This window comes from Lissotriton vulgaris, unplaced genomic scaffold, assembly GCF_964263255.1.
Source record: "Lissotriton vulgaris unplaced genomic scaffold, aLisVul1.2 SCAFFOLD_1176, whole genome shotgun sequence".
Taxonomy (NCBI): domain Eukaryota; kingdom Metazoa; phylum Chordata; class Amphibia; order Caudata; family Salamandridae; genus Lissotriton; species Lissotriton vulgaris.
In genome coordinates, this window is record NW_028246406.1 from 355985 (window position 1) to 382742 (window position 26758).

At 46.4% G+C, this 26758-nt stretch overlaps 1 protein-coding gene across 1 annotated transcript in view; it reads right to left on the reverse strand.

The window, feature by feature from the left end:
- The window catches only part of LOC147665962 (glycine N-phenylacetyltransferase-like), a 311242-nt gene that overhangs the window by 282409 nt on the left and 2075 nt on the right, over nt 1–26758 (reverse strand). Inside the window, exon 2 of the mRNA XM_086949375.1 lies at nt 26525–26632. Coding sequence (XP_086805501.1) covers nt 26525–26632 — 108 coding nt within the window. The remainder of the gene's footprint in view (nt 1–26524; nt 26633–26758) is intronic.

The window sequence follows — 26758 nt, forward strand, 5'->3', positions numbered from 1 at the left end:
TGAATTAAGCAGACCACTCCTACCCAGTCCAAAGATCAGGGCTTGATCCATCACCGTTTTTTAGCTCACTGCACCATCTCAGCTCAGAACCTGGCTACATGCAAATTAGTCTGTCCCTGGCCCAGTGCATCATGGGAACAGGGCAGACCAAACTACCAAGCCAATTCTTGTACTGGGAAGGAAACAAGCTTCCGGGGACCGGTTTCTGGCATTACAGCCGTCTTCGGCCAGGCTTGCTTGAATCCTGATCGTGCAGTGAGCAAGGGACTCACATCTGAGTATACCCTTCCACGCTTATGGTGGACAAAACACATCTCAAGCACATCCCTGTCTCACCTGCTACCTTCTAACATGGCCAGGGTTATTCCCCATTCAATCATGACCATATCTAGGGAATGCTCACTAATTGGCCATACTCAAGAGTTCTCAGTTGACTCTTTAGGAATTCGTCAAACGTGTCTATAACGGTTTAGCAGCGTCAGCAGTGGGTCCCCTCCTGGGCTTCACAGACCCAGTTCTAATTGTACCTGCTCTGGCTCTATGGAAGCATTCCTTGGTGCAGTGAGTGCTCTCTTTGTAGATGCTCACAAGTCCTGTTCTGTGGAGACAGGCTGCTCGCGCTACATTCAGCCGCACCATACAGGCACAGGCAATCTCCCTCAAGCAGCAGTGCCAGCTTGTCCCAACAGACCAAAACCAAAACAGGGTCTGGGCTCACTGGCAATAAGGACAAGCCTCACTATCAATACACTATAAACCAAAACATAACACCAGTATTGCCAACTTGATTATACTTGGACCACGGGTGATCACTCGAATCACTGACTGAAACAGTGACTCTCGGAGAAGTTTTGTCCGAAATAAATCAAAAATGTTTTTATTTTTTATATATCACATATACCATATCAATGGGCAATTTTTGTTTTTTAGATATACATTTGGATAACTCCACAGTAATATGTCAAAACAACAAATGAGAAAACGAATACAAAAAGACACTTTTTAACAGATTGACACCTTGCATTCAACATTCATACGGGACAACAAACATATAAATAGACATATATACACAATTGAACAGTTGTATTTACAGGATATATTTTGAAAAACAACGCATTGGAACAAACAACTAAACCATTGTCATATGTTTGGGAATAGATCAACAATTCCTAATGCTGGATAGAGAAGGTCTACGCGTTTCGATGACCCCTTGTTGTGGGGAAATCTCGTCAGGACCAAAAGAGCCTGTGAATGGAGAAACAAGATTGGGTCAGCTAAGGGGACCGGACTCTACCTCTCAACGTATCAGAAAGAATAAGTGAAACTAATCCTACCTTAGAGTTGCTGGGGGCTCATTTGAGATTTAAACTGTAACAAAAACGGAACCTGTGTTAACCCATGGTTAAAGACGCAGAGAAACCGCAATCGCATTTACATAACTATCTCATTCACTCGTGAGTACTTACATAGTGTGGCGCGGTGTGCGCTCTCAAAAGGTTTTGTTCTCATCCATACGTGGAAGTGGAGATCTAAAAAATGGAAGGACTGGTAAGAGATCTAATGGTTTGACTGGTGGTAGCAGCTGTCGGTGAACCGGGGACTACTTACATCAGGTTGAAGCGTGGAGACGGGGCTGTTTCCCGGATCCGCACGGTGAAACGCCTTGTAGGATTAGTTCCTGAAATGAAAGGGAATGCTACTGTCAGTATTGTTCGTGGAGACTACGTGGGCGGGATAACTGATCAATCACGGCTTCGTCAAGTTGTTCGGATCTACCTGAAGGTTTTTTGTATGATGAATATATCTGGGGGTCCACGTTCATCGGTCTCTGTCAAGTAAATGCAGGTACCGGCATCATCCAGTTCGGTGCTTCTTGTCTCGTGTGTCCTTGTATTTAACTCACTTCCTGGTCATAGGATTTGTGGGGATTGTAGTTTTTTTGATTCGTCGTCATGGAGACGTTGTTTCTATCAAATGACCTTAGGTGTTCTCATGTATCCTGGTATTGTGGGAATTGTAGTCATTGGTATTCGTCGTCATGGAGACGTTGTGTCTGTCATGTGACCTTGTGTAGTCGGGCTCACAGTCCGCGCAGGAGACGGTAACTCGAATCTTTCATTGTATGAATTTATAGACGGTAAATCTCAGAGAGTTCGTTAAGGCCATTAGTAGCTGTATTGAACTTGACAATAAGCATGGCTTCATGACGAGATAGTTTTGCCTCAATATCTCCTCCTCTGGGATCCTTTTCAATTTTTGCGATGACTGTCCATTTCAAGTCGTCTAGTGTATGCTCGTGACTGATCCAATGATTGACCAGGGGAGCAGTAACGACTTTCTTTTTTATGCGAGATTTGTGTTGCGTGATGCGGCATCTAATTTCTTGGCTTGTTTTTCCAATATATAACATGTCACAGGGACATTTTATGCCGTAGATGACGTATTTAGATTTGCAGTTCGTGAACTTTTCGTGTTTCCAAAAAAGTTGTTTATGTTGAAACAAGCATCCTTCTTCTGTGCTTGCGCAACAAATGCAGGATCCGCATTTGTGGTGACCCTGTATGGGTGGCAGGCCTAGCATGGTGTTAATTGTGGGCGGGTTCTGCTTCACTGCAGCTCGTACAAGGTGGTTGGCCACACTCTGAAGAGGTAGAGTCCGGTCCCCTTAGCTGACCCAATCTTGTTTCTCCATTCACAGGCTCTTTTGGTCCTGACGAGATTTCCCCACAACAAGGGGTCATCGAAACGCGTAGACCTTCTCTATCCAGCATTAGGAATTGTTGATCTATTCCCAAACATATGACAATGGTTTAGTTGTTTGTTCCAATGCGTTGTTTTTCAAAATATATCCTGTAAATACAACTGTTCAATTGTGTATATATGTCTATTTATATGTTTGTTGTCCCGTATGAATGTTGAATGCAAGGTGTCAATCTGTTAAAAAGTGTCTTTTTGTATTCGTTTTCTCATTTGTTGTTTTGACATATTACTGTGGAGTTATCCAAATGTATATCTAAAAAACAAAAATTGCCCATTGATATGGTATATGTGATATATAAAAAATAAAAACATTTTTGATTTATTTCGGACAAAACTGTTCTCCGAGAGTCACTGTTTCAGTCAGTGATTCGAGTGATCACCCGTGGTCCAAGTATAATCAAGTTGGCAATACTGGTGTTATGTTTTGGTTTATAGCTTGTCCCAACAGAGCAGCCACTACTCCGCAAAGTTGAGGGAAGTCAATCTATGCATCACTGGGGTATTTGATCCTCCAATTCCTGACTGGAGCCAAGCAATGGTAAAACATCTCCGGCAGAGTCCTTTAAGTTTGTGGGGAAATTAGTAAGGTGCAGGTATTAGTGTGCGGGCTTAACCAGCAAGTCACAACTGTAATATTCTGTGCGGATAACAACCTAAACGTCTACCAATATTGGTTCAGGCATCCTCTTCAAGCATACAGGGCTCCCACAGTAGAGCTTCTCACTGGACTCGGCTCCATCCAACGTTCTCCTCTTACTCACAGGGCACTCGGATCTTGGCAAGCAGACAGGCACTGGTGCTCTATGCTTCAGAGGAGGTGATCTTTGTTTTCCCTGGATGATGTCCACTCACACAGCAGGGAGACTAGCCGACCTATGACACTAGTCCTGGTCACAGGCAGAAGTCCTGCACAGCTTCCCCTCTCAAGCAGCCCAGCCGGCTGCTTGGCAGACAGTAAATTTTGGGTTCTCAACCTCCCCTTGTTCTAATCCATTCCCAGACACCAAATGTGATTTAAATTCATAGGGGTCGATTAGGATGGTGGAAGGACACCCACAGCCAGCCATGCAGTGGCAGTCCTTCCGTCCTTCGACCGGGAGTTTCTGAATAAAAGAGTAACCTTTTGAATTGTAAATGGGCAGTCTAATCCTCCCTTTCTTCAGTATGTGTTCCACCTATCTCTGAGAAATTCGTAATGCACAAATCTGTCTAGGGGGGTCCTCTACTCCTCATGTCTTCACCAGGCAGGCCTGGGCTTCTTAAAATGGCACCTAATGTCTTCCACACAGGGTACCATTGCAGGCACACATACACCTAGTACACATTCACAGCACACTTATTGGCCAGCACAGTTACCTCCATGCTTTGTGCCATTACAGCTACACATACATTTAGCACACACACTCAGTCTGTGTGCACTGTTCAGTACTTAAGCTTTTCTGTATTGTTCCGAGGTGTGCTGTTTGCAAACACATGCACTGCTAGCACACATACTCACTATGTGCACATCGCACAATTCACCCTTCATGTGTTGTACTTCATGGAAGCACACATACACTCAGCACATGCTTTGATTGTGCATGCACTGCACAGTGTTACATCTCTCATTTGATGAATTCCTCAAAGCCCAAAATACACTCACCACATGCACCACATCACTACACCATATGCTGTCACCACCACGTTTTTGCTGTTTAACTCTTGGTGAAGGAAACAGCCTTTCACCACTTTGAGGGTAGTTCTTTGGGCACCACTTTTGGTCCAAGAAGACTGCAATCTGTGAGACAGGCCTATGTCATAGCACACACACATTATCACTGTTATCTAAGGGAAAGAAATCAGCAATAGTGATCCAGACAACAGTAGAGTTGGCTACTGAAGGCAGGGGTACATGTCTAACCATGCAGAATACTTTTCCAACCCATCATTGTCTTTTCAATTATTCCCACTGCCCCAACACATTGTAACCATAACTTCTTAAGTCATAAATGTGAGGTTACTGAGCAATGCTATGAGAAGAACTTTACATTTTAGACAAGTCAAAAAGAAAAAGGAAATCTAATTATTATGGCAAAGTTTTGAAAGAAGAAACCTCAATAAAAGAATGTTAGCAGGCATGAAGCAAAGTTGAGAAATAGGTGAGGGTGTGAGGATGGATGCAATTAAGGTTAACATCTTGAGGTGTGGTTGAGGAGAAGATACAATTCAGGTGAGGTTCAAGTGAGGCTAAGTTAATAGGAAGGTTGCAGTAAGTGACCGGGGCATTAGTTTGAGGATGAGCTAAGGTTTATGTGAGGTTGTGGCTTGGGGGGTCTGGAAGAGGCTGAGGTTGATGTTAAGGTGATGGTGAGCTTGATGTAAGGCAAGCATGAGGCGGGGATGTCACTGAAGTAACACTAACCGGATGTTAAGGAAGGTAAGTTTAGGTGAATTTGAGCCAAAATTGACATATAGATGGATTGTGTGAGATTATCCTGATGCATGGTTGAGCTGAGAATGTGAGATTTAGATGGAGTTGATGTAAAGTGTAGGTGTATGTGAAGATAAGATGAAGAGGGGCAACCATGAGGCTGGGGCAAGCTTGATGTAAAGGCAAATTGAACTGGATTTTAAAGGAAGAAATTGGTAATCACAGGTCAGAAATGGACACTCTAAAAGATCACCTTTACAGTCTGGTGCGTTTACATTGCAATAAGATTAATCAGATTTCCCATCAATTGTCCTAGACTTGATGGGAACTAGTCCTAGACTTGACTAGTTGGCTCCTAATATATCTGGTAATAAATTACTGACTCATCTCTTTGCACTGCATGGCTTGTTCATTTCAATCTGCAAAACTCTTTGACATAGTTTCTGCTTTCTGAACTCCATTATCCACCTCGAGAATAATAAGGGAAAGTAAACCTCAAAGGAGCTGTAGTTCTTTTGACTGACATATTTGTTGAAGGTTTGCATGGACATTACAAGCCAAGCTGAAAATATAGCTTTAGTGTGGTGTGTAGTTACCATCATCTTATATTGCAACTGGTTGGATCACTGATTCTACCAACACCTGTGCTGTTAAAATCCTTCTAAAAAGGTACTACTGTAAAAGTGAGCTATTGAAATATATGAAGGCAGATAATTTCCCAAAGGACCTTTATCGTTCCATTTCCTAAAGATTTGATTTGAAAAATAGGAATGAATAGTGAATTTTTACTGTAGCTTCTTACTTAACAATAAAGGCTATATCATTTAAAAGTGAGTGTCTATATCAGAGGTCTTCAAACTATTTTGGTCTGAGCCCCCCTTGCCAAAATGTTTTGAAGTTGGGCCCCCCTCCAAAACTATATGGCAAGGATTTGGGGAGTGGGAGGAATGATCACAGGGGGCAGGGATCATGAGACCATTTCAGGTGTTCTTTTCTGTAGCTCGTAATCCACACATAGGGGCAGATTTACAAGTCCTGGATGCCACATTTGCGCCGCCTTTGCATCACTTTTGTGATGCAGGGGCGGCGCAAAGCCAGCGCCATGCTGCCGGGTATTTATAACGTGATGCATCTGGGAGATGCGTCACGTTGTAAAGCCCTGCACCACATGTGGGCATTCCGACGCAGAGGGGGGGGGGGGGGGGCGTTCCGGAGCAGGAACGCCTCCTAAAAGTGGCTGAGTGAAATCTACAAGATTTCACTCAGTCACTTTTAAGGCCATGTTGCATCAAAACCCTGCACCTGCTTGAAGCAGGCATAAGGATGGATGCAGCATGTTAGGCATAGAGGCACCCCGAGCCTTGCTGGAGCTGCGTCGCGCTTGCAACGCAACTCCAGCAATGCGTCACCTTTAGGGCAGCAGATGTGTCATGCATCTGTCTCTTCTTGCCCCATGGTAAATGCGGCGCATCAATGGTGGCGCTGGAGGTGTCTGCCGTGACGCACAATAACTGGCGCATCCCTGCTGATATGCAGGGATGCGCCAGTTTGTATAAATCTGCCCCTAAATAGGCTGCACCAAGCAAGAACAGAATAGATGCCTCTATCTGCAAAACCTCAAAGTCCTTTTCCAATCATCACTGTGGTGCAGTAATTGAGTGCAGGACAAGTCACCATCATGTCTGGCAATGCCCCAACGAAAATGTTAGGTGATGAATGCCATCCATGTACCACTCTCCTGCATGTAATTGCCACACTTGAAAACAAAATCGAAAACATTGCGAGCACTTTATTCTCACCAGCTCCAAAATACAAAAATGCAGCAGTATGTTTTGTGAGGTTGTAGTTGTGCAAAGTTTATTATTCACTAAAAAAGAAAAATCCCTTGTTTGTTGTGCCTCCCAAAACTTAGTTCTTAAGTACATTTCTATGTGATAAATTTCAATGACCACTGGCAGTTTGGAGGGAAATTCTCGGTTTATATCACCCACCGCACCTTTCCGAGTTGCTTAAACATTTTGTAGTTTAATGTGCGTTTCTATATGTAGTTATTCCAAGGTGAACAGGAAACAATAGAATGCAATTTTTCCCTTCTTTTTAGCCTGGTCTTTGACCCTAACATCACACTCGCTGGCCTCCCCAGTGCCACTAACCAATACATCCTTTCACTTTTTTTGTGGCGTTTAATTGCTGCATGTAAATGAAGACAGCTTAGACCGGCGTCTTTCGCGTTTAAAGGCTATCTTCATTTACATGTAATTGCAGACCATTTGGCGCCCCCCTGGCAGCACATCCACGCGCCCCCAGTTTGAAGACCTCTGGTCTATATGTTAATTTTCTTCCTGTATATCAACTTTAAAGAAGGAAATCTGCATTCATAATATTACCAAAGATAATTGATCACGTCATTTCATGTACAGAATACAGTATCAGTGGCAGTAGGTATTCACAGAGAGTAACTTTCAGCTGGAAATGGTTCTTGGTGCTGAAAAGAAGTACTGTTCATGATGAACTACGAGTTCAAAAGAAAGATTTTTAAGGCCTTTCTGAATTGAGAGAGAGACTGATATATTCAATTCCATTAGGTTGTATTCTCTTCAACATGTAAAAGCATCAAGTAGTTTATTCACCACACCCTTGTGGGTTTTGGTGCAATGATTCATAGCTACCAGTTAGCACACTACTTCTGCATAGTGGTGCTCATTGCTGGAGCACGGGCAATACCATCCTCTCTTCATTATGGTGTAAAGGGGCACAATTGTAGGAAGATGGATATCTGACTATGGTTACCCCCAACATTTTGCCTAGTGTTTAGCTAGTTTTTTACTTAGTTGGCCTGGGATCCCGCTATTCAGGGCCCCAGGCTACCTGCTCTCTCTGTAAAATGGACCCCATGTACTTTAGGTACATACCTGATCGGGTATTGGGTCACCTCTGTGAGCCCCTGTATAGTGTACCATAGGTACCCAGGGCATAGGTGCAGCCAAGGCCTACCAGGGGTGCAGCATGTATTATGTCACCCCTAGCTGGCCATCCAAACTGACACCACAAGCTTATCACTCAGCTTGGGTAAGGTGGTGTAATCACCCCTTACTTAGATATAGTATTCCTATATCTAACATTATATATAGACACATATGCACCTATAAGTCACTCCTATGGTAGGACTCGACAATCCTGGAGGCAGAGTGCTTGGTTTTATGTGAGCGGGTGCTCTGGCATGACCTGAGTCCTTCTCAGCTTTTGGAAACATGTCCTTATAGCCTTTCTATGATATAGCCATACCATATACTCTTAAGTGCATTATAATCCTCGGGGTTAAATGCTAACTTTGGTTTGACTTTATCAAAACATGTCGTATAAGGTGTCAAACACTTTGGAATACTACCCCCCTGCCAATTCTGGGGGCGGGGGTAGCATTCCACCCTTCTAGAGGGAAAATACATGTATGTTACTGCTTTACCCGGTTAAAGTTAAACAGAGACTCAGCATCACAAAATGGATGCTGCTGCTACAGACACAAGTCTGACCTCCTGCAGCTGGGGGAAACTCCAGCAAGGGAGGCCTGGACAATAGGTTTCCTGTTGAGGGAGGTGCTGTCACCTCCCCAGACAGCCAGTGGTGTACTGGGCAGGGTGGGTTGAATGGAAGGATGCTTTTCCAGACACTGCCTGGGGCACACAAGGTGCTCCATGCATAGCCCGGTCAAACCAGTTGCTGGGGCACTCCAGCCCCAGCTCTGGCGCCAAACTAGACAAAAGGAAAGGGGTGTAACCACCCCCTTCCCCAGGTCCACCCATAGGAGAGACCTAGTAGGTAATCCAGCCCCTTAGTTTGGCATAAAGTTAGGAGCTGTGTCTAGAGACATCAGATTACCCTGGAAAGAAACTATGAAACAGAACTTTTGGACTTCGACATTCTATGCTGACTAGAAGACTGAAGAAGATCTCCCTGGTGGTCAAGGAGTGACCACCCTGTTCAAACAGACACCACCAGTAACTTGCCCGTTTGCTTTGTCGACGCTCCAGCAGGAAACCGACAACGCAGCGTCTCAAAGGCTGGACTTCCAGACTTCTCCGACTTCGATCCACATCCACAGCAAAGCTGAGACCCGTGGCAGACACGAGAGACTTGGGACCGGTTATCCTGGACTACCTGCACTTTGCTAATTGTGGGTAAGAGAAGTACCAGACGCGAGCATCATTTGCACAAGAGCTCAGCCCTCCCCACTCCACGAGTGCCGCATGGGGGCCACTCCTGAATTTCAGCTCGATGTATCTTCCCAGTTGCTAGCCCATTGGCTAGTGAGCCCCCTGAAGACAATCCTTTGAATTTTCAATGCTTGTCTGGTTGCTCTGGGCTTGCTCCAACTTCCCTCCAAAAGAGAAGCGCCTCAGACCTTGCTGGTCTGACCTGAAGCCAATCTTCACTTCTGCATGGGTTGCGGTTACCAAGGCTTGTTGGGTCCAATCCTGATACCGACACCGCAGTCAACTAGATCCTTTGTGGGAAAGCTCGAATCCAGCTCCTGGTCATCGTCGACGCCTCCTGGTCCTCGTGGCTGCAGAGACAAGCTTCACCTCTTCACCTGTTTGCATCGCGACATCACCTGGTTCCATCCTGGTCACTGGCTAGTGACCCAGACTCTGTCCCCTCTGCTTTCAGGTTCTTCACAGCTTCGATCCACCCTTGGATCCACCCGGACACTCTTCCTTCGGCCGCCTGCAGAACTTCTTTTGCAGGTCTCCATTGAAGGCATTGTCGAAACCCTACACGAAAGAACACATATGCACCCGGCTTCCCTGGGTGAGGTAACTCGAGTACTCTGGTGCTCCCATGGGTATTGACTATCCAAGTGTCCTAGTTAAAAGGGGTTTTGTCGTAGTCCTCTCGGAAGTGCCCTTAATCTATAACTTTGTGAATCCTTCGTTCTCCATTGAAGTCAATGAGAACACACGTCTGTGTTTAGGCACTGCAGGCGCCGCCCGTGGGTCTCCTACTTCCTAACCTTGGGTTCTGGAGTGTAGCCCCAGCGATTCCGTAGGCCCTAGGCCTATTCACTATTCCTGAAGTGGTCCTTATACCACTTACTTAGTATATGGTTTGTGAGGCCCCTAGGGCAGAATTGCATTTGTGCAACTTAATGTATGCTGAATGAGTAACTTGTAATGTATTTCGATCTCTGACCTCGTAAAGAGTTCTGAGGGGTTGTGTTAGAAATAAATACACATATATATTTGATATATACCTTGTTTGGTGTCCTTTCATTTGTTATTCAAGGGATTATATATGGTAAAACAGCTGGCTTCACATGCTCTCTGAGATTTTAGCCTAAGACTGCTGGTCCATGCTACCACTAGGATAGCTTGTCTATAAGGTTGAATTTACAACCATCACCATAAGGGTTGTTTGGACTGGTGCAGGGTGCCCACTAGAATAGTGAAAATCTTATACCAGGCCAAATTCTCACAATGATGGCATGTATGCGCTTTACAGTCATCATGGTGGACACACCACCAAGAAGAATTGCATTAGTCATTGTGGTGGTGGTTTCCTACCTCGACTATTGCAACAACAAATAGATGGAGGACTTATGCAAAACCATCTCTAAATTTCAGGGTATGCTGGACAATGATGCTCCCCACACTTCAAAATAAAGTTAGCCATAAAATCCCTGGTTTGACTCCAGCACAAGGAGCCTTGAAGTTGCCTGCCCTAGCTCAAAAGCCCTTAAACAAGTGGACCTATGACCCTTCCATCCGCACCAGTCCACAAAATGGTAAGGCCTCCCTGAAACTGCATCCTCTCTACAAGGTGAGTATAAGTGCTCAGAGGGACAACCATGCACTACAAGGCTCAATTCTGAGGCCAACTACACAGCCTTAATCAAAGCAGTGAAGGGTCACCTACTTCTTTCAGCCTACAGTCACTGGTCACCTTTGACTGACCGACTAACAGTCCCCACCCCTTTTCCCTCGCAAGTTTCTAAGAATGCTTCTAAGTGGTCATCCAAGTAGCACATTTTGCAAAGCTCAATTAAAGAAAGATCCGTACTATGTGTGAAAAGGCCATATGATATGTCACTTGAGAACTAGACATGCCATATGCATGTAAGTGAATTTAAATTGCTTGTGTACAGAAGGGGTGATACAAACATAATTATTTCCTGTAATACTTATGCAAACAATGAGCAATGCTTAATTCTTGCAGTGCTAATGCAAATATTAAATCACTCCAGCATTGCCTGTGTGAACAAATCCTGCACTGTCTACACAAGCAATAAGCAATTCCTGCTATGCCACCATAAACAATTTTTGCAATGGCTCTGTGTACATTTGCTGAAATGCTTATGCAAGCAATAAATCATTCCAGCAATGCCTATGTAGACACTTCATGCAATGCTTAGGCAAACAATAAACAATGTGCGTGTATCAAGAGGGAGAGAGAGGACCAGATAGCTAGTCCAGATCCCCGGTTTATATGTAGATTAATCAAAAAGAGACTAGCTATGGGTTGGGATGGTATGATGTTTACATTATAAAGATCATGGTGACTCAGGTAAGTTTTGTCGGTCAGGGGTGGCACCCGTTGGGTGTCTTTAGAAAGCCCTCACCCACCAACCTAGTTGGTGGCATGCTTCATCATCGGACCCACCCAGTGACACCTAGCGTGTCCCGGGTGTGCTACGACGCCTGAATACAGCGGAGCAGGTATGTCACTGTGTGTGCGGTGAGGGATGTTAAGATAGTGAGTTTTAAAACGGCTTGGCGGGGGTCCCTATACCCAGAAGGGTAAAAGACTTTATTAATAGGGCCTCCGTCAGCGGTTAAAAATAAGGCTGTGGGACGTAAGAGGCGAGTTACGACCTCTCACGTCCTTTAGAGTGTCAACATGTTTCAGCCAGTGCCTTATTGATATGCTGGCTTTCTTCAGGACAGTTAAAATAGGTGTGGGTGTGATTAAAACTAGTGGGTGTGTAGTGTGGGCTATGTGTCTACCGGTTCCACGAAGGAGGCACACTAGGTCCACAGCCGGCATTGGCCAGTAATCCTGGTCTACCCTTTGCCACTTCAAAGTAACCTTGAAGAGGAAACCACTTAAAACTAGCGTGATCTTGAGAAGGGAATCCCCCCCCTCTCACAGTTAGATACACTTTAGGGCGTGTAGACACATAGCCCACACTACACACCCACTAGTTTTAATCACACCCACACCTATTTTAACTGTCCTGAAGAAAGCCAGCATATCAATAAGGCACTGGCTGAAACATGTTGACACTCTAAAGGACGTGAGAGGTCGTAACTCGCCTCTTACGTCCCACAGCCTTATTTTTAACCGCTGACGGAGGCCATATTAATAAAGTCTTTTACCCTTCTGGGTATAGGGACCCCCGCCAAGCCGTTTTAAAACTCACTATCTTAACATCCCTCACCGCACACACAGTGACATACCTGCTCCGCTGTATTCAGGCGTCGTAGCACACCCGGGACACGCTAGGTGTCACTGGGTGGGCCCGATGATGAAGCATGCCACCAACTAGGTTGGTGGGTGAGGGCTTTCTAAAGACACCCAACGGGTGCCACCCCTGACCGACAAAACTTACCTGAGTCACCATGATCTTTATAATGTAAACATCATACCATCCCAACCCATAGCTAGTCTCAAACAATAAACAATCCCTGCAATGCCTCCATAAAGAATTCTTGCAATGGCTGTGTGTACATTTCCTGAATTGCTTATGCAAACAATAAACAATTCATGCAATGCATGTGTGAACAATACGGCAATACTTCTGAAAACTAGTCCTGCAATGCATGACTAAGTCCTGCAATGAACAATTCCAACAATGTGCACTTAAAGAAGCGCCCAGAGGAAGGGCATAGTGAATATCAGCTTAAGCGAGGTTGCCAGTAGGGCCGAATACATTGTTTATGACTCCTTTTTAGGTCGAGCTAGAACAGCGCATGGGCTCTTTGTTGCTCGACTTTTGGTAAAGGGGATACTGAAAATGTTACCCAGGCGTTTGCTGGCTGGCTACAAGCTTGAGTGCAAGTGCGAGTGCACGCGCGGCCATCTGCCTTACCTGCATTTCTATTAAAATGGGTATTTAGGCGCCTCTCTCCGAGGACCCTTTCATGTACCGCGAGCAGGCCAATGCCCCCATGCTGTTGCAATATCCTCAAACAATCACCACATCGCCTCCTCGCTCCTCTGATCTCCCCTTCTCTCCTGCTCGTCGGCCTCCCCTTGTCTGCCTCTATGTATTTCTGTTCCCCTTCGCCCCACCTGTTTCCCTGCTGCTGACCCGCACTCATCTCGCCCTGCACCCCCTTCTCGTGGCCTCTCTGCACACCCAGCCCCTTCCTTCCAGTCACATATGCTCTCTCTGACCTCACTTTTTCCTCGTTCCTCGATATCTCTCCAAGGCCTGTCACTCACCCACTTCCTTCTTCCCCCATACCTCATTTACGCACCTGCTCACTGTCTCACTCCCTGTCTGCATTGGTTTCATCTTCAGTCACTTTCTCTTGGTCTCCTCTTTTCACAAGCCCCATCCCGGTCTCTCTCGCTCCCTAATGCCTTCTTTTTCTAATATATTTACATCTCTCTTACTCACCAGGCTCCTCTTTTTACTTCATTTTGCTACCTCTCCTTCCCACTCCTTTACACCCTGCTCACCTGTATCCCTCCCTGTGCTGCCTTCCCCCTGTCACACCTGTCTCCTTTTTCTCTTTCTCTCTCTGCTACATTCACCCCTCCCCACCTTGAAGCCCTCCTGCTCGCACCTTCCCTCCTTTCGCTCCCATGCTCACCCCCTTCTCACCTTCTGTCCCTTCGATACCTCCACACTCCCCCCCCTCTCACCTGTATCCTTCGCTGTGCATCCCCACCCCCTCCTCTCGCTACCAGCAGAAGTTGCTACCCTCATAAGGGCCCTTCTGACTTTAGCCCTGTGCAGCCATCTCTCGGGCCCCGCCAGCTCGGGATCGGCTACTTCCCTAGTGAGACCTGCAGAGAATGCATTTTGGGCCAGTTAATGCCAAGGACACGTCTCCTTGGGCCTTTTCCTGCCATACTGAGGACGTTACGCTGGTTGGAGAATAGCTGACTTTAGCTAAGCGTTGGTGTATTTCACCGAGGTGTTCCCGTTTTTTGACTTCGCGGATGTGTATTCTGAGACCGAGTTTATGGAAAGGGGCGACCACTCGGTCCCCCCGAACGTATGGCGGAGTACCTCGATCCCCCCGGGAAGCCATTTTGGGCGGGAGGCGCGGCTCGGCTGGTATGCCCGAAGCGGCGTAGCCGGGGCGCGCTTTTTCCCGCCCTAGAGTGGGCTGGCCTAGACACTGACGCGGCTGGCCACGCCCTCGGGGCAGGCAGGGGCGGGTTTACGCCCGCCCTGAAGACGGATAAAAAGGGACGCAAGACCAGAAGGCATCCTCTTGTTCCTGTGCTCTGAAGCTGCACCTCCTCGCTGCACGTGAGCTCGAGACGGAACGAAGAGCCAATTTTGAGCGTTGTAATCTTTCTTTTGTCTTACAGATACTCTGTCGGAGAAATGCCCAAGAAAGGCGGGAAGAGAATGACGACTGAACAGATGGTTCGGGTCCTCATGAAGGAGATGTCTGAGCTGAAGAAGCGGGTGGTGGAGAGAGACGGGGAAGGGGGGCCGGAACGTCCGTCAGCTGGAGCAGCTCCAGGAGGGAGAGCCAAGAGGCCAAGGAGGGGACCAGCCGGGGGAAACGTCCCGGTTCCCTGTACCCCGCTCGAAGCGCCAACCCCAGTACCGGCGGAGGGGAATCCGATTCCCGTGGTGGTCACCCCGGTGTCCAATGAAGATATGCCGCCCGAGCTGGCAGCACAACTTGCAGCGTGGTTGGGCGACAGTAGCGAGGGCGCCACGGCTGCCGAGGCGCAGGCGCTAATGAAGCAATTGCGCGAGAAACGGGATGCAGCCAAGGTGTCCGCGCCGGCTGCAGTAGTTGACAAGCCACAAGGGACGATTGCGACCGCAGAGGCAGCGTCCGGTGCAGGTAAGCGGTCATTGCCGATTGCGAGGGATGAGTCAGCACCCTCTCGTAGAGAAAGGTTGGGTCAACATGTTCCTTTGGCAATTAAGGAAAAGATTTGGGCGGGGGAATATGTGAACATCTTCTCGCTGCTTGTTGATCATTATGAGGTGGAGCATGTTAAGGGTCAGAAAGATCTCATGCATCCGAGTGTTTGGCGCGCAAAAATGGCCGCCTTTAAAGTGAATGAGAATATTGGCAATTGGGGCAAAGCATGGGGAATTTTTACGTCAATCTTAGGGGAACGTAGGCCCGAGTTGCTTTCCGAGTTGCCGACCTATCAGTCGCGAATCATGGGGTACTCGACATCACACCAGGGTAACCATTGGTTCTGCTACGATAATCTTTTTAGAAAGGCTAAAGAGCATAATAAAAGCTTAACCTGGGATTGTTATGATTCTTTGACATGGGATAAAATGAAGGAGACAGGTATGTTGAAGATTACATTGGTAGGAAGTAATGTTTGCGAATCCTCCCGCCAATATGTGGGGACGCCCTTTCGTTCAGGTACGGGTACCGACGATTACTCGAGACCTGCCGGCAATACAGGAAAAAGGGGGTTCTGCTTTAATTTCAACAGAGGCAAATGTACTAGGCCCCAGGGATCGTGTAAATTTAAACATGAATGTAGTGGGTGCGGGTCGTCCCATCCTGAGTCCACGTGCAGAGCCAAAACGGGTGATAATGGGGGGAGAGGAGGCGCCAAACAGGTCTGACGTAGTCCGAGGGGCGCCTTTACCTACCCCGATTGATACCTTGGCGATGATTCCCTGGCTCAGTGAATACCCGGATCGTACTTCTGCTGGGGTGCTGCGGAACGGATTTTCGTATGGTTTCCGCATCCCGGTAGGGGACTTTCAGGGCGTGGAGAAGTGTAAAAATCAACTTTCCGTCCTGCAGCATACGACCGTGGTACAGGATAAGATCCGGAAAGAGGTTGCTCGAGGTCGGGTCGCCGGCCCATTTAGTGTACCCCCGGTGCAGAATTTTGTTTGTTCTCCTTTAGGGGTGGTCCCCAAGAAGGACCCAGATGAGTTCCGACTGATTCATAATTTGTCAGCTCCACGTGGTCTTTCTGTAAACGATGCAATAGATCCAGAAGTATGTTCGGTGCGGTACGCATCCTTCGATGAGGCCGTAGCCATTTTGAATCGCCTGGGGCCCGGGGCGCTGATGGCGAAGTCAGATATCGAGTCAGCGTTCCGATTGCTCCCGGTACACCCAGACGACCAGCGTCTCCTGGGTTTCATGTTTCAGGGTTATTATTACATGAATAGGTGTATGCCGATGGGGTGCTCTATATCTTGTGCCTATTTCGAGAAATTCAGTAGTTTTCTACAATGGGTCTTCACAAAGAGGACGGGTTTCCAACATGTAATGCATTACCTTGATGATTTTCTGTTCCTTGGGGCAGCCGGGGATCTCGAATGTGGCCGGGCCTTGGCCGAATTTTGTGTGTTAATGAACCAGTTTGGTGTGCCATTGGCACCGGGTAAAACGGTGGGTCCTGCGACTTGCCTCGAGTTTCTGGGGATTGAGTTAGACTCCAGTGAGGGTTGTTTTCGTTTGCCAGCTGACAAAGTGTGGAAGTTCAGGGCAGCCTTGCAAGTGTGTATAAATCGATCTAAAGTTACGCTGCATCAATTACAGTAGTTGGTGGGACAGTTGAATTTTGCCCTGAGGGTGATACCAATGGCCCGCCCCTTTTCCCGTTCAATTGCCCAAGCTATGGTCGGCCTAAAGGAGGGCCATCATCGCACGAGACTATCGGCTGAGGTCCGCCAGGACATGCGTATTTGGTTAGCATTTCTGGCGAACTTTAATGGTCGAGTCGTCTGGAACAAACCAGCCGTGTCCTCTGAAGAGCTAGGGCTATGGACAGATTCAGCAGGTAGCATAGGTTTTGGTGCCATCTTCGGCACAAAATGGTCGGCACAGAGGTGGCCGACATGGTGGCATGACAATGGTCTGACAAGTAATATTGCTTTCTTGGAACTTTTCCCCATTTTGGTGGCCCTGAGAACCTGGCCCGAAGGGTTCAAAGATCACTCTGTGATATTTTGGTCTGACAATATGACCGTGGTTGAGTGCATCAATAGTCAGGCAGCACGATGTAAACTGATTTTAAGACTCCTCAAAGAAATTGTCTTACTGTGTATGCAACTGAATGTGCTATTCAGAGCAAAACATGTCCCAGGGGTAATGAATCAGGCGGCTGATGCACTGTCTCGTTTTCATATGCAGGCTTTCTCGGGTTTCCTTCCCTCAGCGGACCCAGAGCCGGCACCCTTTCCCGAAGCTCTCTGGTCTCTCGGTGCCCCGAACTTCGTCACCTCGTGGGAGAGAGTCTAGCACCAAGGACGAGGAAGGCATATGAAGGGGCGTTTCGGTCCAATTTAGCCTTTTTGGGGACTGATAGAGAGAGGCTTTGGGGCCACGAGGAATGGGTAGTGAATTTTCTGATGTCCTTACGTAGGGCTGGGAAATCGGTGGCTACGGCCCAGAGGCATCGTGCTGCCATTTCCTTTGTTGCCAGGGCTCATAGTATCCAGGACCCGACAGCGTCTTTCGTTGTACAGAAAGCGCTGCGTGGGTGGCAACGCCTTGAGGGTCGCAGAGTAGATGAGAGGCGCCCGATAGGTTTGGATAGGTTGGCCCAGTTGTTGGCCACACTCCCTGCCACATGTTCATCTCAGTTTGAGACGGTTTTGTTCCGAGCCGCTTTTACGCTAGCATTTCACGGGGCGATGCGGGTAAGCGAAGTGGTAGCAAGGAACAAACAGGAAGTGGCAGGGGGTTTGTGCCAGGAACACGTTCAGATCAGAGGAGAGACAATGACTGTCTCCTTTGTCAGGTCCAAGACCGATCAAGATGGGATGGGTGACTGCATAATCATACGCAGGATTCCCGGGTCCTCCATGTGTCCGGTAAAGTGTTTAGAAGATTACCTAGCACGAAGGGTGGCATCATGGGGGGGGACCTTGTTGAGACACGCGGACGCCACCCCACTGACGAAATTTCAGTTTCAGCGGGTGCTTGCGATGTCAATTGCCGCTGCGGGCTTGAACCCGGGCGAGTTTGGGACCCATTCCTTTCGGATAGGGGCTGCTACAGAAGCTACAGCCAGGGGTCTTAATGTTGAACAAGTGAAACGAGTGGGGCGTTGGTCCTCCAATTGTTATAAGAGGTATGTGCGGTTGCACATGTTGTGAAGCTGTAATAATGTCCTCACGCCTCTTGTTTTTGTTTGGTTTTCAGTTGCGCAAGCCTACGAGGCGGGGCGGACTATACAGTCGACCCAACACCGGGCCAGCGGTCAGACATCACCGGCTGTGAAAAAGGAGGTGTGGGTCGTGGGCCACTCATACGTGAGGCGTGCCGCGGACGTATTCAAAGCAGGTGACATGATTCATGTAGCTGGGGAATACGGGTACAGGGTGTCCTTCTACGGAAGAGGCGGTCTCTGTATTGACCAGTTTCAAACATTTTTCGAAGGTTTGTTAGGGCGGACGAGGTCACCGCCGTCTATAGTCATAGTACATTTAGGGGGCAATGATTTGGTCACCACCGGTAGACGACTTCTCCTGGAGACAATGCTTTCCACTGTAAGTTGGTTGGCGAGGAGAGTTCCGGGGTGCACAATTGCGTGGTCCCATATGATCCCACGAAAGGTGTGGCGGGGGGCTATTTCTATTCCTGCTTTGAATCATTCTGTTAGAAAGCTTAATAACAAAGTGAGTAGGTTGTTCCGTTCCAGGACATTGCATTCTATTTCGCATGGCTGTATTAATGATGACAGTATGTATTTGGGGGATGGTGTGCATTTGTCTCGGGTGGGGAATGAGTTACTCATAGGAGACTTCTTAGCATGGTTAAAAACGTTAAAACATGACCTTTAGGTAGGAGCTTTGTGGGGGGTCCGGATAGCCGGTCAACTATCCGGCCTGTGGCGGTAAGGTCATGATCGGTGAGCACTAATTGGAAGATCCCTATGAGTGGGCGTCACCCAACACGGATGGGAGCGCTCGGGAGAGGTGGCCTTTGGCCCCTCAACGGGGAGGCGGTCCCTTCTAAGGATGGGTCGCCGAAAGAAAAGGAAAGGCGGTCAAGGCCCCTTCCTGTGTAGGAGGGGTTACAGCCCCCTCCTGGGGAATTTCCCGGGGCCAGTGACGTCTGCGACGGCAGATGTGGTAAGTGGTGTGGGGTTTGGGGGGAGGTCTACGCTACCTTCTAGATACCTCACACGAGTCCTCGAACGACCTTTAAGTGGCGTCGAGTTTATTGGTGCCCCCGTCAAGTCAAGGGAAATTGGTAGTTGCACTCGAGGTACGCCTCAGTGCTGTCGCCCCTCCCAAGTGGGGGGGGTATTTCTGGTTAGGGATCTTGACACCGGTTACGACCTTGCCGTTGGCCCTTAAACGTTAGGATGTACAATTTCAAAATTTCAAGAAAATGTTTTGTAGGTTGTTAGTTCGGCTAGGAGAACCTCTGTATTAGAGAATCTGTTAAGGTTAGCCAAACATCGCAATGTGGTAATGAAATTGTACATTAATATGAAACTGTTTAATGTTTTAATTTTTTGTTTTAATAAATACGGCCGGGAGTGTCACTCCCTCCCTCTTCCAAAAACTTCAAGAACTGTTTCCGGTTTCCCTCCTTTGGGGTTTGTGTTGAGAGGGGGTGGCGGGTATCTCAGCCATATTACATCTGGAGAGATTTCCTCCATACGACGAGTTTACTTGTGTCTGTACCTTTTGGAATTACCACTATTGTTCTTCTGTACAGAAGCCTGCTATCCTGCCTTGCATGTCCCTTGGATATTTCCCAGATGACTGTGGGCAAGTTAACTAGAAGTAGCAGGTGTATGCCATAAGAATATCTCCAGAGGTGGAAGAGTTCTGACTGTTTAAACATCTGGGAACTTGAGAATTATATGATTACATGACGATATTGGATGTCACTTCAAAATTAAAGCCCCATCGTTTAATTTCCATCGACGGATTGAAAGTACAAAACTGAAAAAAAGAATTTACAATACGTCTATCAAGAATTTGTCCATTAAGAACTGTATTAATTGCGCCCTGACGAAGGAACTGTGGACACCGGTCCTGTTCCGAAACGCGCGTTGGTGCCTTTTTCCTCTGTTGTTCTGCCATGTATATGAATGTATGTATTTCTTTTGTCTAATGTTTGTTTTATGGTATGGGAGTTGAGTTGTGGTTGACGGCATTGAATGAAAGCTTGGATGCTTGTTATGACTTAATGTATGAATGACATATTTTGCTTCTTTTTTTCTGTGGGGTTTTTGTGAATAATTTTGTATATAAATGAATGTACTGTATACTATGATGATGTTTTTTTGTGTTATGAATTCTGTGAACATGCAATGAATAAATAAGAAATGTTTACTAAATAATCTTTGCGTTGGTACAATGCTGATATAGATATTGCATGATGGATATATTACCTAGATACTGAATTGAATTGATACCTAGGAGAGGTTAATTCTTGCTTTCACGTCTCCTTGGTAAACACGCTGGCTGTGATGAGAAGCTTCCAGCCCCAAGTGTCTGGCCCTCACGGTGCTGATGCGAGCGAGTCCACGCTGTATGAAGAGCATGTCCTCCCTAATACCAAACATGCTGCTATTTAGAGGCCTGAGCACCATCATAATATTTTCTGAGGCCCCAGACGCCGTCACGCGCGGGAGGAGAAAGTCGCTGATTGCGATACCGCGTGAAAAGGGAGCACTGATGCAGTCACACCTTGATACAGACACTCAAGGACTGCCAATGGGACTCTTTTCTTCAGACCCTGCGCTTTGACAGCACCGGTGCTGGTGCTATAAAATCTATGTATAGGTTTTGAAGCTAGCATTTTGTATTTTTTTCAAGTCAGCGGACGCAATTGAAATCATTAGTTGGTGGCAGAGACTGGAGCTACTGTGTTTTTCTCTTTCCCATAACATTTTATTTTTAAACTTCGAAACATGCGCTTGTGACTTGGGGCCCTGCATAGTTGTTTGCCTAGGGGTCCTTAAAAACTGCTTACAGGCCTGGTGCTGCTAGATGCTCCTCATGCTCTGCCTGGCACCCTTCTACCCCTCTGCCTTGCACCCTTCTACCCCTCTGCCTTTCAATCAAAGATCAATCAATCAAAGACATTTATAGAGCGCACTACTTACCCGTAGGGTCTCAAGGCGCTGGGGGGGAGGGGGTGCCGTTACTGCTCGAACAGCCAGGTCTTCAGCTTCTTCCTGAAGGAGAGGTGGTCTTGGGTCAGGCGCAGGTCGGTCGGGAGGGAGTTCCAGGTCTTGGCGGCCAGGTAGGAGAAGGACCTTCCTCCTGTTGTCGCTCTTCGGATGCGGGGGACGGCGGCGAGGGCGTGGCTGGCTGATCGGAGGTGGCGTTTGGGAGCGTAGAAGTTGATTCGGTTGTTGAGGTAGCTCGGGCCTTGGTCGTGTAGGGCTTTGTGTGCGTGGGTGAGGAGCCGGAAGGTGATTCTTTTGTTGACGGGGAGCCAATGCAGGTCTCTCAGATGTCCGGAGATGTGGCTGGTTCGTGGGATGTCGAGGATGAGTCTGGCTGAGGCGTTCTGGATCCGCTGGAGTCTCTTCTGGAGCTTGGCGGTGGTACCGGCGTAGAGGGCGTTGCCGTAGTCCAGTCGGCTGGTGACGAGGGCCTGGGTGGCGGTCTTCCTGGTCTCAGTGGGGATCCACCAGAAGATCTTCCGTAGCATGCGTAGGATGTTGAAGCACGCCGAGGAGACGGCGTTGACTTGCCTGGCCATGGAGAGGGAGGAGTCCAGGATGAAGCCCAGGTTGCGTGCGTGGTCTGTCGGTTTGGGTGCGGTGCCCAGGGCGGGAGGCCACAAGGAGTCGTCCCAGGCGGAGGGCGAGGAGCCCAGGATGAGGACCTCCGTCTTGTCTGAGTTCAGTTTCAGGCGGCTGGTCGTCATCCATTCGGCTACATCTTTCATCCCTTCGTGCAGATTGGCTCTGGCGGCGGCGGGGTCGTTGGTCAGGGAGAGGATCAGCTGGGTGTCGTCGGCGTAGGAGATTATATTGAAGTTGTGTTGGCGTGCGATGGCCGCGAGGGGGCTCATGTAGACGTTGAAGAGGGTGGGGGCTCAGCGAGGATCCTTGAGGGACGCCGCAGATGACTTCGGTGGCCTCTGACTTGTACGGTGGTAGGCGGACTCTCTGTGTTCTTCCGTCGAGGAAGGAGATGATCCATTCCAGTGCCTTCTCCTGGATTCCGACGTTGCTGAGGCGCTGTACTTTCACCTTTCACCCTTCTACCCCTCTGCCTTTCACCCTTCTCCCCTCCGCCTTGCACCCTTCTCCACATCTGCTTTTCAAACTTCTACCCCTCTGCCTTGCACCCCTCCGCCTTTCACCATTCTCCCCTCCGCCGTGCACCCTTCTCACCCTCCGCTTTGCACCCTTCTCCTCCTCCGCCTTACACCCTTCTCCACATCTGCCTTTCTCCCTTCTCCCCCTCTGCCTTGCACCCTTCTCCCCTCTGCCTTGCACCCTTCTCCCCCTCTGCCTTGCACCCTTCTCCCCCTCTGCCTTGCACCCTTCTCCCCCTCCGCCTTGCACCCTTCTCCCCCCGCTTTGTACTCTTCTCCCCCTCCGCTTTGCACCTTTCTCCACATCTGCCTTTCACCATTCTCGCCTCCGCCTTGCACCCTTCTCACCCTCCACTTTGCACCCTTCTCCACCTCCGCCTTACACCCTTCACCACATCTGCCTTTAACCCTTCCCCCTCCGCCTTGCACCCTTCGCCGTTTCCAACCTGCATACTTCTCCACCTTGCACCCTTCTCCTCCTCCGCCTTGCCCCCTTCTCTTCCTCCGCCTTGCACCCTTCTCACCATCCACCTTGCACCCATCTACCCTTCCGCCTTGCACCCTTCTCCCCTCTGCCTTGCACCCTTCTCCGCCTGCTAACCTGCACACTTCTCCACCTTGCACCCTTCTCCTCCTCCGCTTTGCACCCTTCTCCTCCGCCTTGCACCCTTCTCCCCTTCCACCTTGCGCCCTTCTCCCCGAATGAAGGAAGGAGAATACAGTGCAAATAAGAAGAGAATGATGGAAAATAAAAAGAGAGGAGAAGGGAAAAGGGCTCAAAAGAAGAAGGATGGAAAGAAATAATAAAAAAGGACGACGGAAGAGTATGGAAGGAACAAATAAAACAAAAAATGGAAGGAGAAAAAGAAATAAGGATTGCTGGAAAATAGAATGAAATTATGGATAGAAGAAATGGGAGAGAGAAGTAAGGGCAAAGGAAGGGAAAAGAGAGGAAGTATTAAATTGAAATAATACAAAAAAACGATAGAGTCAAGGGGGGAAGGATGGATAAGAGGATGATAAGAAGAACGAAAGGAACAAGAAAATAATGAATTACAAAAAGGATGGAAGAAGGAAAGTAAATTACATTTAATATAAACAAGGTCAGAAAGATAAATACAGTGAGAGATGGAAGGAAAGAAGTATGGACAGAAAAAAAGATGAAAGAAGAATGCAAAAAACAAGTAAATGTTAATAAAAGTATTACAAATGGATGGAAAGGACAGGATAAAAGAAAAAAACTAAAGAAAAAATTAAGGAAAAAAATCAGTAGGTGAGCCCTTGGCCTGTTTAGAAAAGAAAAATAGAAAATAAATCCTCGCTGTGTGATGTCCCTCTCGTGTGTGCCTGGCTTCCTGACTCATCTCTGCAAGGATGACAAGAGGAAGCATGGGCTTAAATCCCTTATATAATTAAAAAGCAATGTATGTAGATGGTAATTGCTTGTGGCAATTACCATCCACAAAGTTTGGAAATCTAGGTGGGTGGCACTGTGGCACCCTCTACTAGCAGCCGCCACTGTTGGTTAGAGTGATCATGTGTGCATTGAAAAGGGTCGGTTCAGGGAGGGGGTTCTTGTGGTATGCTACCAGAATGACTGACAGGGTACTTCAAGCCAGTAGGGAGGAGATCCATTAGATTGTATTTCCTTGGATTCCAATATCATATAGGTGTTGGATGAGACTATGGTGAGAGACTGGGTCAAACACTGCATAGAGATCAGGAGGATGAGAGCCGCTGAGTTTTCTTTGTCCAGAGTCATGTGGCTGTTATCCGTGGTGGCAATTTCTGTTTTGTAGTTGGATCTGAAACCAGATTGAGGGGTGTCGAGGAGTAGCCGTTGTGGGGTTGTTTCCTAAGGTGTGATGATTTTCAGTAACAACTTAGCCAGGAATGGTAGCAGGGAAATTGATCTGGAGTTGGTGAGTGCTAAAGGGTCCAAAAAGGGTTTCTTCGTCAATTAGAACACATTTGCATATTTCCAAGCATCTGCAATGTTCGTACAAAGGTGGAGGCATTCAAAATGGGTATGAGCATGGAGCTGATGGGTTGCAGTCCTCTGGAGGGAGGGTGCATGGACAAAATATCACATTTTAAATATTGAGATACAGAAATATAGAACCAAGATATTGTGATAGAGAAATATTGTGATGCAGAAATATTGTAGAAAAGAATATGAATTTTGTAGATAAATAGTATGTTTTCTGTGTTGTTAATTTATTTGATATATTAATTTTATATGTTAAATGTTGTTTGCATAATTGCTGGAAAAATCTTTAAATATAGTTTGTACCTTTAAGTGATTCTTAATTTTCAAATTAATTACTAATAGTAATGTATAGTGTTGTAGCGGGTTGCAGGGTCATTATTACTTTATTAATCATTTTTTAATTGATTATTTATTATGTTAATTGTGTAGTTATATATTAGTTGCAGTTTACTGGGTTTGTAGGGGTGCTGGTGGGAAGTTAATTCACATTTGATCAATAAATAATTATTAATGTATTATTAATGATTTAACTGATTGGTAATTATGGAAATTGTGTAATAATTCTATTTTTCAAGTTATATATTAGGTGCGAGTTGTTGGGTTATCAAGGTTATGGGAAGTTAATTAAGTAATACATATTTTAAATGTACTTATTAATTTATTATGAACAAATAATTGATTATTAATAATATAAATTGTATTCTAGTTATATTTTTCAGTTATATTATTTGCAGGAGGTTTTTATGTAGGGACATAGGGTAGGAAGTTATTTAAGTAATACATACATATTACTTAATTATTTATTTCTTAATGATTATTTAATTTATTATTAAACACGATAATTGTGCTATATTTATTTATTTTCATTATATTTTAAGTGTGGGTTGCTAGGTTAGTGGAGTATACTGTGGAAAATAATTAAAATAATACATGAATAAAACCATTTAATTACATAATTAATTATTAGATTTTTTACCAATCATGTAAATTGTTTAATTGATTTTTATTTTTATATATATCATTTCCCTAATAAGAGCTGTATGTTTCTGGTGATCTATCTGATAGGGTTATTAAAATATGCTATGTGTTTGAAGCAAAGCACTTTCTGTACTGCTGTACAGTCTTGAGTCCAACACATTCCCTATTGTTGTACAAATGGGACTGGGAATAGTAAATTTAACCCATCCAAAGTCTAATGCTTTTCCTACTGTTGCATGGACTGGAGCAGTAAATTAACCCCTTTGAATTCTAACACTTTCACTACTGTTGGATAGACTGGAGTGGTAATAGTAAACAATATTTTTTGGGGGATATTTCTGAACTTACCATCATAAGTATAGGAAAACAATATTTTTGTAATCAAAATTTTTGTCACAATATTTCTGTATTCTGTATATTGGTGTGATCGAGTGTCAAATACGCTCCATTCTTGAGAGATTGATATTCTGTCAGTGATCCAGAGGCGTGGTGTTGGCAGAATCTGATCGGCCCCTGAGTGAATGGACCTCATGGTGGAGGCAGTTTCTTCTTGGATGATGACAGGCTATGTGGTTAGCACTGGTTCTTTAGTTTAACAAATATCTTGATGCATTTGGCAAGGTCTGTCATGCCCCATAGCAGGTTGAATTTGCTGTAAATGGCAGCAATTTTGTTGCTAAAAAAATTGAGATTGTTGCATATCCTGCGAGAAGCCGAGTGAGTTGGTGGGGATCAGTGATAAGGTTAAATCCCTCACACAGGCACATATTTCTTTGCTTCTGTTGGTGCTGGCATCAATACAGTAAGGTATTTGTTTTCTACTAAATAGGGACAGTTTCAAACTCTTAACTAACTATGAAAAACTCTTCAGTTCTCAGAGTGCCTAATCATATTAAAAAATTGTTGATAACATTAATAGGCACTGCTAGCCCTGGACATTACAAGATCAATCATTTTGCTCACCATTGCTCGTTTCTTGCAAATTACAGTTTCAAATTCAGGCCAGGAATCCACTAGAACCTCCATATTTAAAGCATTTCCACGGTTTATGAAGAAAACCGAACCATAGACCTGGGATTAAGAGGAAAGTGTTAAATAAGACAGATGGAGATTTTATCATAGACATTGGAGGAATTGAAATAAAAAAAACACAGTAAATATTTACATATGATCATATTCCAGAAAATTATTTCACAC